We start from the raw sequence: 20,874 nt of genomic DNA, 5'->3' as shown, positions 1-20,874 counted from the left end.
CTCAGCATATTACACAGAAATTGAGGAAAATAATTCAGCTCCTTGCCTGTCATCTGTATGCATTTTAAAACCAACATAACATAACAAAATGGTCAAATAGGCAGTAAGAGTTTTATTAACAGCATGGACTGTATAGTGGCTCGTATTCCTGAATACACAATGCCATTTGGAAAGTGACTATATGCAACACATGTTTAATATATGGGGTTATAAGGTAAAGTTCAGATTCAAGTACTTTTGATGGGATGAGTCCCATGTGGGTGTGGGTTCCAATCCCGGGACGCAACCTCACAAAGTACTAGAATATGTACTTTACTGAGAAAGTGTAATCCAAAATATAACATGTGTTACTTCTATCCTGGAAATATCTGCCACCAAGACTAACCGGTTCTGTGAAGTGAATACTTGCTGCTCTTATCATCCATTCTCACATCATGATGGCACCAACACACAACCAATTGTCATGGACATTTTAGTTTAACAGTTGAACTTACTCGATGACAGTGTCAACATCCAAGTCATCTGCATCATCAAGGTCAAGGTCTCCATCATAATCCAAAATTCCATCCTCATCCTCGGGGATGCCCGTCACATCAGGGCCTTCTATCGTTGCTGACGCTGACAGGTCCATCTGCATAAGTAAAAATAAACTTCATGTCAGTGATGAATATATTCTTAATCAGCATCCATTTTCTCAATACATTAGTTTGAAACTTTGGCACAAAATTACATTACAGAAAATGTATTATGTATGAGTGAGTGAGCGAGTTTAGTGCTACGTTGCACTCAGCAAAATACCAGCTATTTGGAAGCAATCTGTAAATAATCAAGTCTGAACTACACAATCCAGTGATTAACAGCATGAGCATTGATCTGCACAACTGTGAATAATGACCGTCAACCAACTATTATGCATGAACACTTATATAAATTCATATATTGTTTTCACATCTTGCTAGAATTCTAACCAACTGATTACTGGAGGGGAGGACAATAAGCATATTGTGCCATTGATTTCACATCCCATCATTCGCACAATGTTGGAAAATCTGTATTTCAGCTAAGTTGAAAATATTCTTACATCAGTTTGACAATTTTAAACTTTTTCATGCATTGCAAAATTAAATCTTGGACACATGATTTAACATGTAGTCTTTGTCGAAAGCATTAAATTTACTTGAATTGGATCACCAATCACAATCTTATTGTCAGCTTACAACAGTAAGTGAGTCATAAGAAACCAAGTTTTATCAAACAAAACTGCATGAACTATGAAAACACTCCAGGTGATGTTATTGTCTAATATTATCAACTTTCAGGTATTTTACATGATACAAAATCTGGAACATATCAGTCGCATTTGACATGTTTACGAAGATTCACTACACTTATATCACTGAGCAGGTGGCTTCAATTATTTAGAAATATCTGATAACAGATAGTACTTTAGATTCTTTTCATCATCATTTTTCCACATACTATGAAAATAAAAATGAAAAAAAGTGAGGGAAAATTATGACACTTTAAAGCTACAGTGACTTTCGAGACATCATTTTAAATAGTGACTTCATGAATGTTATTACCTTAAAAGAAAATGATTAAGTAATTAGTTAAATACTGGGATGAAAATAGCTTTCATATTAGATTAAATTTTGTTTGACATGTCATATTATCAGGGGACCCTCTATTACTGTGGTGGTTGATATTTTTGCCATTGAGATTATGAACTCCTATTTACATTTGGCATGGTATATATATTCAGTTGACTAACGTTTAATCTTCATTTTTGACTCAAATAACTCATTCAATATCATCATGGCTATCCTGATTGCCTTGTTTGACCCAGCAACTGAAGCAACTCTCTGTTAATAGTGTTATCGCTGTATAGCTATTTTCTTATTATGTTACATGGTACAAGCAAATGACACTGTCAAGTGATTACTTAAGGTAAGTATCAAATCAAAATAGCTTTTAGATTAAAAATTATTTTGGAATTTCACCAACATTTTGCTATGTGCAGGTTGATGTTGCACAATACAGTGCACTTTGTCCAACTCGAACTCTGTCTTGCTCAGATTGCTGTATATACCAGACTGAACTTACAGTCCCAATGTAATCCTTCTTTGTTTTGATAATGATAAAGCTCTGTATCTCAGACTCTCATTATTTTGGATTTTGGACCGAAGTGTTGGTAAACTTTCTGTGTAACTCAGACTGATGTCTAATTCAGACATTTTAGTCAGTCCCCAGCCAGTCTGAATTCGACAGAGTGCACTGTACATCACTTCCTGTTAAATTTTAGGATGGAAAATATGCAAATGACCTTTACATTGTTACAGGATTATTCTTGGTGACATAAATTTTCAAAGTAAGATGCTAAAGAGCTAGGCATCATATTAGTTTCAAAATGTTCTACAAGTTATTGCGAAGATGAGTACTTTAATGTTTCTATGACTAGACAATGAAATAAATAACTATTTCAAGAACGATGATTTTTTTAAACACAATAATATCTAAACAGCTGATGTGGTATTTGTTGTTTTGCTGATGTTTTTATCTGTTCCTTTTTACATATTGAATTACAATTGAAGAAGTAAGTCCATTGATAAACATCACTTGGAACAATTTGTGACTGAAGTTGTATCATGATCATCTCACGTTATTTAACATTAAATCATGTTTTGGTTCCAAATGAAATTTCTGAGCATTACATATATTTTTTTACTATTTATTGGTATAAAATCAATCATAATTACTATTCACGGAAGAACTACGAATTGTACAAAATTTGGTAAACATGTTCGGCTGTCATATTTCAAGAATGATAATAGTAAAATATCGGATTCGCAGGACAAGGGCAACCCACGAGAATAAAAAAGAACGGTTGCAGCAGACGAATAAGTGACAACGACTCTGGTTTATCAATTTTGTCAAATATGCACATGCTTAAACGACCACTGGCAATAAGAAAAGTACTGAGATCTTACTTTGAAAATTATGGATGCAAAATCACAATGTAACAATTCCTTCAACTCAAAACACAAGTTTCGTCGGCCATTGATGTTGTAGCAACGAAGTCTCGGAGTTTCTCGCGATATTGACTCTACTGAGCGGATTACGGATCCGTCAAATAATGCTATTTCGCGGTGTAATTTCAACAGTCTAACGTAAACATTTAATCGATGTATTCAAAATGTTTTATATATGTAATATCAGAGACACAACACAGTGTATTTTGCCCACGAAAGAGACAAGCACCTGTCAAACGGTTGAATCGAAAACGACAACAGACATCTTCCGGAAACGGCTTCCAGTATTTTTACTCCTAAGCTTGTTCAGCGCCGCACTCAGCAATTCTAAATATAATTGTATGTGGTATAATTTTTGTCAACAGTTCTAAGATAGTGATTGGCTGATCGCAAAAATCAGACTAGATATATGTCTTATTTATGTACCTACCTACCTGCCTGTCTGGCTGCCTCTCTACCTAGTAAACTTACATATTTTTATATCTGACCTGGTTTTTTTTATTAGAACAGTCACAGATTGAAATATTTTATGCACGTTGTATTTCTTTTTATTAAGATTAGGTAGATCAAATGAATTGATGTCAAGCAGTAAGATGTGTGACCTTGTTGCCATGCATCTTTGCTTGAACACCTTTATTTAACAGAAGGAAACGATCACTAGTTACAGTGTGACTTATCAGTATGAAGGTGCGTGTGTATGGTTCTTCGTAGCATTAAGCAGTATTCCAGCAATATCACACTTGAAATGGGCTTCACACACTGTACCCATGTGAGGAATCGAAACAGGTCCTCGGCGTGACGAGCGAACGCTTTAACCATAAGGCTACCCCACTGCACCTGGTGTTAGTGAATGATATTTATGTTTTGTGTTCAGACTGTATGTCTTAATGTTCCAATTTTGAAATATTTGACAAAATGGTGATAACGCATGTGACACTGCAAGAGAGACTTGCCTAAACGTGTGTACAAAATGATTGTGGCCACGTGACACCTCATTCCCATTTTCACATGAACACAGACGTGCGCATCCCTTAGTTCTGCAAAAATATAGTCTCATCCAAAATATAATTAGTTTACATTAAAAGCTATTTTTTTCAAACAAGTAAAAACTATTTGAAAATGTAATTTCACTAGAATTAAAACATTTTGTTGAGTTCCGTTACGTTACTATGACATCAGAAAGAAACCTTAAGAAACTGTAATCCGATAATTCATTTGACAGTACAACAATAACCACCCAAGGGAACGCTTGACTGGTGCTTTGCCCTAGTCGAGCATTATATCATGAAGAGAACTTAACTACTGAAGTTCGCTGTAGTCACTGAAGTGTTCACAGAGTATCATGTGATCAATGTGGGCTTCAAACGTGCTCACGTCGATATTGCACATGTAGCTTTTGGCTTTGATGCCGAACGATCCATTTAACATTTGCCAGTAACACGGTGAATATTTCGGCACGGTGGATGAAATACACTGCTGTTCGGCGATGGTGGTACACTCCGGCAGATACAAGGTACCGTTGGTTGATATTAATATTTCATGTTTTTATTTGATTTTGTTTCGAATGGCATGTATCGTAATGTGACTCAGTGTAAGTAGCAAACCAAGCGTGTTTTATCTATAAGACATTTGGAACCACTTTGCTGGTCGTGGGGGTTTTATCCAAGACGTTTTAAGTCAACACTAACTGAACATAAATGGACATGTTGTCACTGGCCATGGACACTGCATTGCGCCTCTGAATTTGTTCTGGAGATACGCACCTGGACGTGTATCTTCTTTAGGTCTTCAAGGCGTGTAGGTTCTTGTGGTCTTCAAGCAGTTAACGATTTTTCTAGCACTCAAAGTACGGTGGATTAGGTATATGGATTAATCAGTGCCTGCTTGCTGTTCCATTTGAAAGTGCTTGCTGTTTGAAAGTGTATTTATCATACATGTTATGTAACTGCTGCGCCTACGAGTACAATAACTGTAATAACAATAATGAGTAGCCCCATCCGATACAACATTTTACAACTTTAACTTCAGGTGTTTATACCCAGGTGACTCACCTGTGTGAGATACCCATCCTTTCATTGTTTGTGGCGTGAATGAGTGAGTGAGTGAGTGAGTGAGTTTAGTTTTATGCCCTCAGCAAAATTGCAGCTAAATGGCGGTGGTCTGTAGATAATCGAGTCTGGACCAGACAATCCAGTGATCATCAGTTGGGAACCGATTACATGTGTCAACCAAGTCAGAGAGCTGGACTACCTGATTCCGTTAGTCGCGGAATATCTCGGTGTTATTATAGATTCAAAACTCTCGTTTTCGAAACACAGCGATCACGTTTACACAGAGACCAACAGCGACTTCATTTTCTTCGCCGCTTGAGAAACCTTTCCTTTGACAGAACTATAATTACCGTGTTTCTATCAAGTATTTTTTAAAAGTTTGGTCACCTACAGTTTTTATGTTGGTAGGGGGTTTCTGTCTGCTCCCAAAAAAAAAAACAACAAACGTTTCAAAATTGTTAATACTGCTGACAAAAGTTCTGTTTCGAATATATTCCCTTTATCCATGAGCGCCAGATTATCGAAAAGTTAACTAAATTAGAAATGATAGTTCCCATATTTTATCTCCGCTTTGGATTACCTCCCCTTACAACAAACAGATCTGGACAGTCCTTACCTCTAGGTGTTATAAATGCAACAGATGTTTTGAAATAGTCAACATGCATGCGATATCTACTATCTTATCTTATCTTTCTGTTGCAGATAAAAGTTGTCAAGTTGTTGATCGTCTTGCCCGTAATGTTCTTCCTGTACCAACAGATCAAGGTTACCGACGTCGACGTCACGGATGTCGAGATGACGCCGTTGGCGGCAAAACAAACACGCAGTCGTTACATTATCTACCACTGTGGCGGCAGATTTGGACTGTGTGGTGGCTGGTCTGACCGTGTTATGGGAATATTGATGACGTATCTAATATCGCTCGCAACCAATCGGAAATTTGGAATCGAAATGACGTCACCACCATGCAATCTTACGTCATACGTAACACCTAACCTAGTAGATTGGTATTCGGTTGTAGACGAGGTTGCACATCTTGGGCATACGGCGTCCAAAGGTTTCCATAATTTGTACAAAAACGCAAATCTTGTGCTTCGTGCGAAAACAGTTGACTTCGACAAATGGTTAAGACATGATGTCACTTATATCACATCCAACCTCGACTATGTCGATTCGCTTAAAACGAACTCACGTTATATCGACGGTCCTCTGTCATGGATGAGGGACATGACGACAGATCAAGTGTTTGCAAAAGCTTATAAAGATATATTTCAACTCTCTCCCAGTCTCAATAGATCATTAACAGGTTTCATTTCCAAGGCGAGGCCAAATTCGGATTATCAGCTGATATGTGCCCATATAAGGGTATCGGAATTCGGACACCGAGCAACCACATTAGATGACGTCGAGTTAATATGGAACTTCCTCGGACAATATAGTGACGTCATGAGATACAAAGTATTCGTCACATCCGATTCGGAAGATATTCGAAATAACGCGAAAATATTATTCCCTGGTCAAATTATAGACACAGGAATGTCTGTATACGACATGGATGATACTGTGCTTGGCTGTCAAGGTCTTGAGAACGCGGTATACGACCACCACGTCCTGATGACCTGCGACGTACTGGTGTTGACGTTCAGTGGCGATGGACGCCTTGCTGCCTACGTCCGAGGTACGTCCGAGGGACTCTTCTGTGTTGTGGGGCACCGACTGACAGAATGTTCTCCCAGCGAGCTGAAAACATTGTATAGAGGGCATGGGTGACATCTTCTCATTTTGTAAATTTAAAACAAATTATTTTTGTAAAATTAAATTCTCAAAGCCTTCAGTGTTATGTCATATCCTAACGTATTATGTCAATTCAGGAGTGGGAGGGGGCTGTTGATCACTTGATTGCCTTCCCCAGACTAGATTATTTACAGACCGCTTCAATACAACTGAAATATTGCTCAATGCGACGTAAAACTAAACTCACTCACGCCCACTCTTGTTTGATATGATATCAAATGCTATGACATATATGCTCCCGAAACACCATGGGTGGTTCTCATGAACATAACGGCTGAAATGATTGTTGAAAACCGTTTGATAAGGTTACCAAGAACAAAGCCAGTGCCTCGCTTGCCTGGTTATTGTTATGACTGCTTGATCAACTTAAATCGGCCTGACGAGGAACAAGGCGAGAAGTGCTGAAACTATCCCCCACTTACCATGCCAGTCGAGCGAGTCAATTGTCTTGGGAATTGAGCATCTGCGTCAACTTCCGTTATTGCGCCTCACACATGCACTTGATCCAGTGGTACACATCATTCATCCCTATTCTTGGGATCGATCCAGTCAGTCATGCATGATAACCTTGTTCGCGTAAGGTAGCAACGTATTGGATAACTTGGAGTTGTTTTACGCAGCTTTTAGCAATATCACCACGGGCAACGGCAGAAACTGACTTCCCACTTTGTGCCTTTGTGGAAATCGAATCCAGGCCTTAGGTGTGACAAGTGAACATATTAACCACTAGGCAACCCCCGCTCCCCAACCCTATACACCCTATCCCCTACACCCCACTACACATACACACACACACACGCACGCATGTACACACACGCACACACCGACACCGGTGGTCTTGTTGGTAGTGCGCCTGTGTCGGCGGTCCGTCTAGTAAAAGAAGGGTACTTTTGGTCACCCTGTCTAAAGTGTGCCGTTCTGTAACACGGAGTCAGTATACATGTGTATATATGTGTATACTATCCCGATCGTAAGAGGCGACTAAAGGGATCGGGTGGTCAGGCTCGCTGATTTGGGTAACACATGTCATCGATTCCCAACTACGGAGATCGTTGCTCATGTTGTTGATCACTGGATTGTCTGGTCCAGAGTCGATTATTTACAGACATCCGCCATATAGCTGGAATATTGCTGAGTGCGACGTAAAACTAAACTCACTCACTGACTCACTATCCCGATGGGCTATCATTATAAAACTAGTCCTGTCGTAATAAGGCACTTTGCGCGCAGATGCACGCATGCATTGAAATACTTTAACCTTGAGCGTGATCCTAAACCCAATTTCACCTCATTCCACCATCACTTTTTAAGGATTTCTTTGTTCACTATCACTTCACCATCAATGTAAACCTCACTTGACAGCATTAACTTCTGTATGCGGCTGACCCCACCACCACCACCACCACCACCACCACCATCACCCCACCCCCCACCCCCCACCCCTAAAAAGCTTTTAACAACAACGTAAATATTTCCCGAACATGTTCATGTTTTATAGTATCCTAGTGTTCCTTCAATGTTTTGATATGTAATATTTTTGTTGAAGCCTGAATCCAAGAATCGCTCGATCAATTGATGTATTTGGTGTCTGTTTACCATCTCGTTGAAACCTACAACCAAGACATAAATAGAGACTGTTCATGGACATACATTTATTATCACTTCAGCTTTAGACTATGGAGATAAACTGAAAGTTTCTCAATGCCACTTATTTACATGGAATGTGTCTGGTAAGACATGTTTGTTACTGTCAATAGAGAGACTATTGATTAAACGTTTTAGAGTCTCGTTCTACAAAACGCTACGACTGTCGTAAGTCTACGGGAGATACGATGCCAGTAACGCTTCGATCGCTTTATGTAACAGGACCCAGGAGCTTATGCCTTTTAAATTTGACGAAGATTAAATGAACTCAGCCCAACTGCTACGGTTTATTTTCTCTTTAATTTTTCTTTTTCTTTTTTTTTTTTTTTTTTTTTTTGGTGAGTGAGTATAGTTTTACGAGAGTTTCCAGCAATGTAATGGCGGGGGACACAGGAAAAGGACTTCGCACAATGTACTCATGTGGGGAATGGAACCTAGGTCTTCAGCCTGACGCGCGATCGCTTTAACCACTGGGCTATCCCACAGCCTCTTTGAGCAATATGCACACATCCTTCACGCGCAATGAAAGGGCTTTCATCGCATCAGTTAAAGATGTTCTAAGCTATTTTTTATCATGGAAATGTCCCTATATCCACGATTGAAAACCCAAGCCCAGTAGCTTCGATCGTCATAGATTGTGCACATAATACATAGTCCGTATGGCGTCAAGTTAGTACGCAGTTGTTAAAATCTAATTAAAGCCGATTCTGCAACCATGCCTGTCAGTGAACACCTTCTGGGGCCCGTTTCACAAAGCGTGCTTAGCTCTAACAGTTTCTTTTATCACCATCTCTACACTTTTGTTCTTCACATCCTTGGACGCCAAATACCCTCTCAAGAAAACATCAATCTCGTAGCTTGAAGCCCAACGAGGTACTCAAGTAAACTTCAAACAGGTTCCTGTGAAAGACTGCCGTCCGTTCGAGACCAGGCGTATCCATCGAGTATGTATCTATTGATTACATAATGTTACAACGCATGGTATTGTTGTCGTAACGCTCTGCGCACTTGCACTAATGGAGTTTTAGTGTACACTCGGGTTGTAACAATACCTTTCTCTGTTGATGTGCAATACTTATGTGAGAAAAGCTTGTCTTGAAAGGGAACATGGAGTCGTTTGAATGATCAGGTGCATGTATACACATGCCAAGTAACTGCTGATGATACTGTATGAAAGTGATGTATGTTTATATGCAGAAAATATGTAAAATGGCTCCAAGCTGTTTGGGAATATTTGCATATTTGCCATATTTTTGCTCAAAAGTTAGTCACTGAGTGAGTGAGTTTAGTTTTATGCCGAACTCAGCAATATTCCAGCCCTATGGCGGTGGTCTGTAAATAATCGAGTTTGGGCCAGACAATCCAGTCATCAACAACATGAGCATCGATCTGCGCAATTGGGAATCGATGACATGTGTCAACCAAGTCAAAGAGCCTGACCACCCGATCCCGTTAGTGGCCTCATACGACAAGCATAGTCGCCTTTCATGGTAAGCATGGGTTGCTAAAGGCCTATTCTACCCAGGGACCATCACGTGTCAGAAAGTTATTGAGGGGCGTCTAGAAAATGTGATTACCCAGTTCTAAATGTTTGGGGGTCGAGGGTAGCCTTGTGGTTAAAGCTTCACTCGTCGCATCGATGACCCGGGTTTTATTCCTCCAGTTATTTAAAAAAAATAAAGTTATTGGGGAAAATACTAGAACATTGTATGATCTAATGCACTATAGTGAAGTACCTGGTCTTTTGGTCGCAATTAATTGAAAAAACATTCGATGCGGTTGAGTGCTACTTCCTTGACAAAACTTTGGACGCCTTCATCTTTGGCCCTGTACTTAGGATTTGGGTTAGACATTTTCAAGGGAATAGCTGTTGCTTTATTATCAGTTTTGGTATATATCAGACTTTTTCTTCTTAGGGTGTGTTTGTCATCAATGTGACCCGGTCGCCCCGTAGATCTTTGTTGCTTGTGTCGAATGACTAACTATCTCAGTTTGAACAAATAAGATTGTGAAAGGAGTTCAGATAAAGGGTGTGGAAGGCCTCATTTTTCAGTACGCAGATGATACTAACTGTACACTCACTTGAAGGATCTGAAAAGGGATTATCTGAACTTATCTATGTTATTATACAATCGCTAACGTGTCTGGTTTAAATCTCAACTGTGATAAAACCATAGCTATATGATTATGTTCCAAGCGAAATTCTAATGAGCAACTCTGCCCGCATGTACCTCTTCGTTGGCTGGAAGATAGCCGTGAAGGTCTACCCGGGGTAGAATAGGCCTTCAGTAGCCCATGCTTGCCATGAAAAGTGACTCTGTTTGTCGTGAGGGGCGACTAACGGGATCGGATGGTCAGACTCGCTGCCTTGGTTGGCACATGTCATTGGTTCCCAGTTGCGCAGATTAGTGCTCATGCTGTTGGTCACTGGATTGTCCAAGCTTTACGGAACGGAGGGAAGTTGTTATAGTGTCTAATTCAGGACAGCCATCGTCCAGATATTTCTAAAATTCCCAAACTAAGTAACTAAGCCATTTGAGACTTATTTGTTATTATTTAATCTTCATTCTTAATTTTTATCACTACCACAGCGTGCATTGTCTTGTCGGCTACCTTGTTTCTCTTTGTCACCTCCATTAATTACTGTATATGACATTTCTGGCTTTTATTGATCATCTCCCTTGGCTGTGTCTGTCATCACATCAACTATAAAAGGAAGTGCTATTGTCTCTATCTGTCCATTGTTGAATCTTTGCCTGTCCATTGTTGTTAAAAAACTATAATATACATGTGTGTGCGCACGCTCACCTCTAGTTGGAGAGTGAGGAAGCCCGGTATTCCGACTGTCTGTGTAGGGACGACCGCGAGCAGGATTGTGCCGCTCGTAGGAAAGGCCCAGGGCCTAGATTTTCGAAGCTCTCTTAGCTCTAAGATAGTCGTAAGTGCCATACATTAACATGAACTTACGACTATCTTAGAGCTAAGAGAGCTTCGAAAATCTAGGGTTTAGCTGGAAGTCTACTCACCTCATTCAAGTATACTTATTTGTCATGTTTTGTGTAAGTTCAAACTCAACTATGCATTCATCATTTCGTCAAAATATCGCATGTATAATTCTCCGGTCAATCACGTCGACCACTTATGAACGCGTTGACAGAATAAAGCTAGGAATTTTAGATTTAAAATGAAGTACAGGATGGTCTCAAGGACGTGATTTCTTTGTAAAATAGGTGTTAATCAGGGTGACCTTTGTACTTTATGTGAGTGAGTGAGTTTAGTTTTACGCCGCACTCAGCAATATACCAGCTATGTGACGGCGGTCTGTAAATGATCGAGTCTGGACCAGACAATCCAGTCATCAACAACATGAGCATCGGTCTGCGCATTTGGGAACCGATGACATGTGTCAACCAACTCAGCGAGCCTGACCACCTGATCCCGTTAGTCGCCTCTTACGACAAGCATAGTCGCCTTTTATGGCAATCATGGGTTGCTGAAGGCCTATACTACACAGGGACCTTCACGGGTCTGTACTTTATGTAGTGTGTGTAATGCGAGATAAATATAAGGAAACTAAAATAAAACAGCACAATACAGACTTTCACGCCCTTTTTAATAAAAAACAAAACAAACTGTTTTAATCTGAAAAATGTATACTGAAACCAGTGAAATACGTGTTCTCTGACATTTGAGTATATGTTCTATCATGCGTTAAACAAAGAATCGTTAAAGACGGTCTTCCACCGGTACAGTCTGAAATGTACTCCTGTGAGAACGTGCCCAGTCAGGCGTTTCATAAACCGTTAATCGAATTGCCATTGTCAGATTACCCGAGCATGTGGATATGCGTTCAGGTGGAAAACAGACGAAAAAAGCAACAATTGTATACCGAATGGGGAATTACGTTAAGATGACATTCTGACTATGCACATTCGAGCTAAGAAATAGCAAGATCCGTCAGGTAAAGTCTGCACACCTGTGCATGCAAACGGATTATATGTTCCCAGGTCAGAGTGATCTCTTCGTCCATTGTTTCCAAGGCTAGATTATGTTTATATGCTTTGTAAATGCCGGGCGAAAGAGAGCTCAAACTTGGAAACCGGACCTGACCTCGAAATCTAGTCTGGCATCTATTCTCTTAAATGAACATATTTCACAGAACAACGGGTTCATAAATGATCAGCATAAAGTATAATGAAAAGTATCCAGAGGCTCTCATTATTTTCATTCCTGTGGTAATCTAGACTTGCCGCATGTTCTAGTGACTGACTACAAAACAGGAGTAGTCCATTGCATCTCACGGAGGTTACTTGTCATATCTTCCTACGTAACCTCTGTTCTAATACGACCCTTTCATGGTGCGAGTGTTCAAGATTCGTGATTGGAGGCAATCAGATTTAGTAGTGCAATCAGCGACCTTGTTTCAAAAGTCATCGCAAGATCTCGGTAATTTCCGGATGCATCGTGAAAACTAGAACCTCTTCCCGCTCGCGATACTCAAATGTTTCTTCTAGACATAACTCAGTCATGTTTCTCCACATTGCTTGCATTTGTCAAGTTGAATCTAAGTCGATATAACAAGTGTTCTAACTGGACAGAAAAAAAAATGGAAATATATCTGCTGCCATTTTCTGCCGCTAGGGGATTTTATGAGAACCGCGAATTATGGCCGTATTAGAACAGAGGTTCGTAGGAAGATATGACAAGTAACCTCTGTGGGAAGAGAATGGTTGCATTTGAGAATTCTCACATCACGTCCACACAGTGGTGCGACAAGAAGAAGAATGATCACTGAGGTAGTCACGTGGGCAGATAAGGGGGCGTGCTGCATGCTCAGCGTGGGACTAAATAAGGAGAGCCCGTGAAACACGAGGCAGACAAGACGAGACAAGAGGCAGACAGGGAAAGTTCTCCACTCAGCGTCGAAGCAAGAGAGAAAAGTGCAAATCCTGAGATACGTCAAGTTTAAAATGTATTTGTTTCAGGGTCTGTGTGAAAGAGTACCCTGCTAACACTGTTCATGTTAGTAAAAATCAGTGTATTTTAACTAGGCATATTGAGGTGCAGCAAAGCGTTCGTGCTAATGAACTCTATGTATCTTAGCTACAGACTACCCCAAATCTTAAACGTTCACGTACTTTCACAACAGTGCAAGTGCGTATTTCCTACATCGTACCCTTATTATCATTCCGGTATCAAGTACATCTCCATCGAACCCTTTCTGGTTTCTTCTTTAACCACCATCAATTATAGTGTTTGTTGTTTTACCAACCAGTTTATTTTTACCAACCAGTTTGTTTTAAACGGTCGTGCCTTAACTTTTCAAGGCGTATTAATCTGTCACCCAAACCAAAACATGAGTCATGAGTCAGCCGAGACAATGACCTACGTTTCAGCCGATCCGAATTTTCTCGTGTGAAAGAGAAAGAGAGACGCATTAATAAATCATGGCTGCAAGATCTTCTAGTGGTAATGCCCCTGTTTGATGAGATCGTTTAATGATTAACAATTCATATGGCTCACTGGTTACACTTGTTATTGTGTTTCCTGTATTATTAAATGTATTTGTGTAGCAAACAATGTGACTGATAAAATATCAAGGCCGTACAGGACCACCAAACATTCCTAGCGGTCGAGTATAGTTTTACTCCGCACTCAGCAATATTCCAGCTATATAGTGGCGCTCTGTAAATAATCGAGTCTGGATCAGACAGTCCAGTGATCAACAACATGAACATCGATCTGCACCTTTGGGAACCGATGACATGTCAGCGACGCTGACCACCCGATCCCGTTAGTCGCCTCTTATGACAAGCACAGAAGCCTTTTATGGCAAGCATGGGCTGCTGAAGGCCTATTCTACCCAGGGACCTCCACGGGTCTGTTTGCAAGGATTAGAAGGAGTGTAGTGTTGCAATATACAAGTGATTAGATGTATCATATAATACTGAGTTATATTTGAATATCCAGTTCGATGAATTGGTCTTAAATATCGGGTCTAGTCCTTCGGGAAACGACACTGCATTGTAATCAATGTTTTTGTCCATGACCACAAACGGATTTTGTTACAGTGCGTGGGAGGTGTCCCTTCATCCTCCCGATGAATAAAGGCAAATTACAATAGATCAAGCACAAGAGAGTCTGAAATATGATCGTTAAAGTTCCCAAATGAATACTTTCTACGCTTCAATTGAGAACAACATTATGAATACACAATATTGCGTTGCTATGCAGAATGTGTGTACCCACGTACTCAAATGATTCGTTATGACATGCATGCCAAATACGGAAAGACTACAATTGTCAGCGGTATTTCTTTCGAAATAAGCTTTATCCTCGTGATATTTTTTAATTATTTAGCGCCAGATGTGTCAAAATGTTTGTTTTAAATGGCTGTATTGCTGTTTTGCCCACGGGATGTAGATATTCCATGAACCATGTTTTGAAATTCAAAGCTAGCTTTCGTGGATAATAGTCCTAGACTATTTTCATCTTCACGCCCGTTTGCGCTTAGACAGGACCCAGTCGTAAGCATGGCCACGATAGGGGTACGAGACGCCATCCGGCTTGGCGGAATGACACGAGTAGTTACGAATGTAGCGTTGCGATGCAGAATGTGTGTACCCACGTACTCAAATGATTCGTTGTGACATGCATGCCAAATACGGAAAGACTACAATTGTCAGCGGTATTTCTTTCGAAATAAGCTTTATCCTCGTGATATTTTTTAATCATTTAGCGCCAGATGTGTCAAAATGTTTGTTTTAAATGGCCGGATATATCACAGACGTAATATTACTATGGACATTAACATATACTGGACCACATAAGTTAAGGATATTGGTATGTTTGTTATTGATATCTTATCAGAGTGCCAGTAAATAAATATATCACTATTAATGATTTCAAAATTTACATATATCCCTAATTATTTTTGTCCAGTATATATAATTGACCATTGATGGATCTTTCCCGGCATCCAAAGCCATTTGTAAACGTTTTATTCCAAACTGGCGACCATACCCCGCCTTATACTGGAATGCACGTGTAGAAGACGTCATCCGTGAAGTCCAGGATTCAAATTTATAATCAGTAATATAAACTTCTCGAAAGGGGTGAATAACAGGATAGGGTGGTCAGGCTCACTGTCTTGTTTAACACGTGTCATCGTATCCCAGTTACGTAGACCAATGCTCATCCTGTTGATCACTGGATTGTCTGGTTCTGACATGATTATTTAGACCGCCGCCATATAGCTGGAATATTTCCGAGCGTAACAGAATATGCAATGCAAAAATAATTTTAAAAATGTTTTCCCGGTACAAAAATTGAACAGCTCCAAAGACATTCAGGCATCCTAACATCTGTTGGTTGTTATACCCTCAGCAAGGAAATATGTTTTCCTGGGAGAAAACTTGGTATCCTGTTATCGTATGTGAGGTGAATTTAAACCCACCCTACAAAGAAACCGGGTGACATAAAACGGTTTTGTCAATTATATCAGTTTGATTGGTCGAAATTGGTGTCATGTTGAACCGATTTGCCGCTTTCAGTGAGCGTGCAATTATTTGAAGTTTCGTAAAATGTCACGTTGTGCACCATCGCTTTCACTGTCAAACAAACATGTCAATATGCAGAATCATGGTTTGTTACTGGTAAACACATATAAGATGATCCACGACCTGACAAATGACCCCAATTTGCATACTGGGGAACGCCCCACAGAACGATCCACTTGAAACAAGAGAGAGACAGGTTGTCTGATGAATATCGAGAAGTTCATTTTCCCCGTGCGTTTCACGCATGAATTATTATAGCACACTCGATTTGGGAACAGGTACAATCCCAACTAATTGAATCAACACAATATACTGAGCAAATATGTTTAGGACCACCGATCCATTTCACGAAGCAAATGACACTTTCCTGGGGTTTTTTTTAACAAAATTGTTGAATATCTAAAATGCTTGTCAATGCCCTAATCATCTATTTGTCTTCGTCTTAACAAAAGGTTAGAGTGGAATATCTGAATCTTATGCCTGAAATGGCAGTTTTATCCTTCGAAGGAATATGCGGTGTTGTTTTAATGAGTAAAGTTGACTTTTCGTCTGCTAAATATTAAATAGATAATAACTACATATAGTTAAATGTGTTTCATTTAACTTTTTAATATGTTAAAAGTTATCTGTTACTGAATGGTGGTGGCTAAATCAGTGTAGCAAGGGGGAAATATTTTTATCCCATAATTTTGTTCCTATTTCTCTGTACGGGCTGATTTTCGTCCATAATTCCGCTGGTGATCGACCGGGAATACATGTCTTGGAAATTTATATAACCGGTTCCAGAGAAATGGTTAGTATTTCCAAATTTCTGTCATACTTTTATTATGGTCACCAAAATTCTGTACAGAAAACTAAAAATACCTTTTGACATTGATAAGTCAGTGAGAAATATCTTTGTACACAAATTTGTCGGTTTGGGGATTACTCAGCACCAGACTCAGTAGATTTATCAGTGACTAGGAAAATATAAAATACAGACAACTCACCAAAGATTAATACTCTTTTTTTATGACAAAGTATGGGAACAGTAAAAACCTGATATAATATGTGTCAATTATTATACAAGACACAACAATGCTAGAAAATTAGGCGGACTTACTGATTTATGCTTTAATTATCACTCTCTGAATCAGTCTCGGTGTCTGAATCACTTGCAAGTCCTAAGTCAATCACTAGTCTGTCAATTTCCCTTTCTACTGCGGTTTCGCGTTGCCAGTAACCATCTTCAATTGTTTTAACATGTTTACAACATTCCGACCATTCTTTTGCAGCGATTGTAGACGTCCTTTCAATTATGGTAACTCTTAAGGAACTTTTTGTGAACTGCAAGTTTTGTGAAGCGACATAATTTTTCACATTTGCCCGAATTAACTCAATCGGGTTTAGTTCTGCGTGGTATGGAGGGAGACGTGGTACATCATGACCATGTTGCTTCAACATCGTGTCTACTCTGTAGACAGGGCCCGATTTGTTGGATTTTGCAAGAAACAATAGTTCGGCTTTAAGCATTTTCTCATCAAATGAGATATCGTGCCTTTGTAGCCACGCTTTTATGTCATCTTTTCTGTTGGCGGTTGTCGGAAATTTGTCCACTTGCTTGCTATGATATGGTGCATTATCCATAACGATGACAGAGTGCAGTGGAAGGTTTGGGATCAACTTTTCCTGGAGCCATTTGGAAAAAGTATCAAAGTTCATCTCGTCATGATAGTCTGCTGATTTGAGTTTGGAATCAAAAACAAGCAAAGCATTTGGAACAAAACCGTTCTCACCCCCTGCATGAACCACAATAAGCCGAGGTCCGGTGCCAGATGGAGGTTGGACCCCAACACTTTGGGACAATGTGGTGTACATGCAACCATGTTTCATCGATAAAGATGAGTGTTCGATTTTCTTCTCTGTAATTCTTTATTGCACGCAAGTATTGCAAACGCTTGGAAACAATGTCTTTACGTTCCATAAAAAGTTTCCGGTTTGACTGCGTTTTTCTCTACCTAAACCCCATGTCTTTGAGATTTTTTCGAAAACTTTCCTTAGAACCCTTATAGTTCAACTGGCACTTTACCATATCATACATCGTATCCAGAGTGGGTAGTTGTTTTTTCACGCCATATAAACTTTGCACAAATTGAAGGACTGCACACCGGTCGAAATCATCAAGTTTGTAACCGAAAGTTTTGGGTTTGCGCAACTTGGTGGGACTGATAAATGTAGGTTCACTCGCACTTCTACCACCTTCTGCCTTAATGCGCTTTAAAGTTGCCGTTGAGAGTCCAGTAGCAAGGCTACTTTGTAAAACAGTATCTGCTTTGGTTGCACAATTTTTGTCCATATACATGATAACACTGTATGCTGTCTCCCTTGCCTGAGAATGAACTATTTGCCCATGTATTCCTATCTTGGACATTTTTTACCACAAATGAAATCTGTTTAACAGTATTGAGACAGGTGTAAAACAGTAGCGAGACTGGTGTTACACAGGAGCGAGACAGGTGTTTATCAGTAGCGGTGTTGATTTCATGTCACGGTTAGCATGTATTGCACGTGCATAATTGCCAAGCTACCTGTAGCAGCCAAGTGTATTTGCCCAATTCGTTGTACCGCCTCTCTTGTCACAAATGCGTTTAGTGCGCAGGATCATCTAATATGTGTCTAGCAGTAAGTGTTAATATATCTTCACCGTTCAAAATCAGGAAATTTGAATCATGAGAATATCTGCTCAACAGTGTCCTTTATTGTTTTTAAAGTGTATTCTGTTGTTGTTTGTTCAATAACTCCTTGCCAGGAAAGTACAACTACTTGTTTGGGTTTGTGTGGGTTTTTTTGTTGTTTATCTTTTTTATTTTCTTTGTTTTTGTTTGTTGTTGTTTTGTTTGTTTGTTTGTTTGTTTTTGAGGGGCCGGGGGGTAATCTGGAATCTTCAAGAACATCTACTTCCAGAAAAGGAGTCAGCGTTTTGATAGGATTATGGCAATGAAAATGAAAACATCAATTTCAGCCTTCATAGAGAAGAACTGATAAATACCCTTTCCGAATGTGCAGCTTGTAAGGATGTAGACTATTTTAGATAAACGTCTTCTTTCTTGCGACGTTTCGGTGTACATTCTAACACCGTTATCTTGTGCTTGATACCTGTGTTAGAATTCTAATCTACGCCCAAACGTCACATCCACTGCAAGAAAGAAGTTGTCTGTCTGTAAATATTTAAAGTCTTCATCCTCACCATACAAACTTCTAAAATGCCACTTAAAGAAGTGTGCTCATTGTAGCCAGTGTTGAATTTGACACCAAAGTCGTTCACATACATGCACGTGTACGACTGAACCTCTATGATAATTCTGTGACATAATCCTCATATTGCACGATCGTAAAGTAAAACTGGGCTTTTTGACTCCAGAAATCAGCACGAATCACTTGCAACTTTCATGAACAAGAATACGAATGCATTATTCCAAATACATTCTTACTGATCTGGGCTGACGTCTCAAGGATTCCTTTGTCAAGATCCAGACCAGAGTGAGTGAGTGAGTGAGTTTAGTTTTACGCCACAGCTATATGGCGGCGGTCTGTAAATAATCGAGTCTGGACCAGACAAACCAGTGATCAACAACATGAGCATCGATCTGCGCAATTGGGAACCGATGACATGTGTCAACCAAGTCAGCGAGCCTGGCCACCCGATCCCGTTAGTCGCCTCTTACGACAAGCACAGTCGCCTTTTATGGCAAGCATGGGTTGCTGAAGGCCTATTCTACCCCGTGACCTTCACGGGTATCCAGACCAGGACCAAATACCCAAACATATATAATATTTAGCCATATCCAAAGTTTTCACCTTTAAAGGACCATTTTTAATGTTTGGAAAGTTCAAGACTTGCATGTAGGAAACGAATACTTGAGATAGACTCTATTTACAAAGACTACTATCCATTATCACAACAATTTTCTAACTGCAGTTTGCTCCTGCAAGTCACTAGCTGTGCTTGAGTCTGTGATAATATCACCTGCAAGTAATGATAGAAGGAGAGGGGCATCAGGAAGTAGTTGTCTGTCTCTCAGTCCCTGCTCCACTGAGTCCAGATAACCCCAGGTTCAGGGCTGCATCTTCCAACTGACTGGGGCACCTTTTCAATTTAAATGGGTTTCTTCATGGCGATAAAAATTAAATATTTTCAGGGACTAAGCGTTAGGTGAATATGCACAACTGTTGTGGACTTCTGATGCTAATTCATTTGAAACAGAAAACAAAAATGGACTAAGAACTTCGTTTTCGCACGCCAAATTTGTATTTAAATTATCAGACATCACTTGTCTCGAACACCCGTTTCAACATATCAGACTACGTAAACTGTCACTGTTTTGGAACTTAACCCATGTACATTTAATAATCTCCACATTGTACACCTGTGCACAGAATCAAATGCTTTACAGAAATAAATAATAGTTCAAATCGGACTTCCATGTGTTTCTGTGTCTTATGTTAAACCCGATGTCATCGCCACCTCGTTGCACTGTTTGAGGTAGATTCCCTGCTATGCACGACAAGAGGGACTCCCTAAATGATAGGGTGCGTTCGTGACCCACTCATGTTATTCCGGGACAAGCCGAATAGCAACTCGAGACCCCCTGGGAGAATTTCATGTTCATGAACATCAGAACTATTTTAAACAAGAACGATAACTCTGCTCCTGTTTGATTCTGGTTTTATTTATATCATCGAATCAGTCGTATATTGTATTGCTGTTTTTGTTTTTAATTTATTTATTTTATGAAAAAATGAAAACTTTCTAATGCA

The 20,874-nt window shown here is 39.7% G+C and overlaps 2 protein-coding genes across 3 annotated transcripts in view; one reads left to right on the top strand and one right to left on the bottom strand.

The window, feature by feature from the left end:
- Positions 1-3,087, bottom strand: part of LOC137268477 (cilia- and flagella-associated protein 74-like) — a 43,437-nt gene extending 40,350 nt beyond the window's left edge. For both annotated transcript variants that reach the window (XR_010955035.1, XM_067803043.1), the window contains exons 1-2: positions 2,988-3,087; positions 495-631 (exon numbers count right to left, since the gene is read on the bottom strand). Coding sequence is in view for 1 of the 2 variants with exons in the window: in XM_067803043.1 (XP_067659144.1) it covers positions 495-631 (137 nt within the window). In the remaining variant the exon portion in view is untranslated. The remainder of the gene's footprint in view (positions 1-494; positions 632-2,987) is intronic.
- Positions 3,088-4,402: 1,315 nt separating this feature from the next.
- Positions 4,403-6,913, top strand: LOC137268523 (uncharacterized). Its single transcript, XM_067803093.1, has 2 exons — positions 4,403-4,542; positions 5,783-6,913. The coding sequence occupies exons 1-2, from the start codon at positions 4,516-4,518 to the stop codon at positions 6,848-6,850; spliced, it is 1,095 nt and encodes a 364-aa protein (XP_067659194.1). The 5' UTR covers positions 4,403-4,515; the 3' UTR covers positions 6,851-6,913.
- The last annotated feature ends 13,961 nt before the right edge of the window (positions 6,914-20,874 follow it).

Source organism: Haliotis asinina, chromosome 16 (assembly GCF_037392515.1).
Source record: "Haliotis asinina isolate JCU_RB_2024 chromosome 16, JCU_Hal_asi_v2, whole genome shotgun sequence".
Taxonomy (NCBI): Eukaryota; Metazoa; Mollusca; class Gastropoda; order Lepetellida; family Haliotidae; genus Haliotis; species Haliotis asinina.
Note: the sequence above shows the minus strand (reverse complement) of the source record. Positions and strands in the feature narration are given on the sequence as shown.

Coding starts and splice junctions, on each gene's coding strand:
- LOC137268523 (XM_067803093.1), top strand. CDS start 4,516: ATGGTGGTACACTCCGGCAGATACAAG. Junction 4,543..5,782: donor TACACTCCGGCAGATACAAG/GTACCGTTGGTT, acceptor TTTCTGTTGCAG/ATAAAAGTTGTCAAGTTGTT.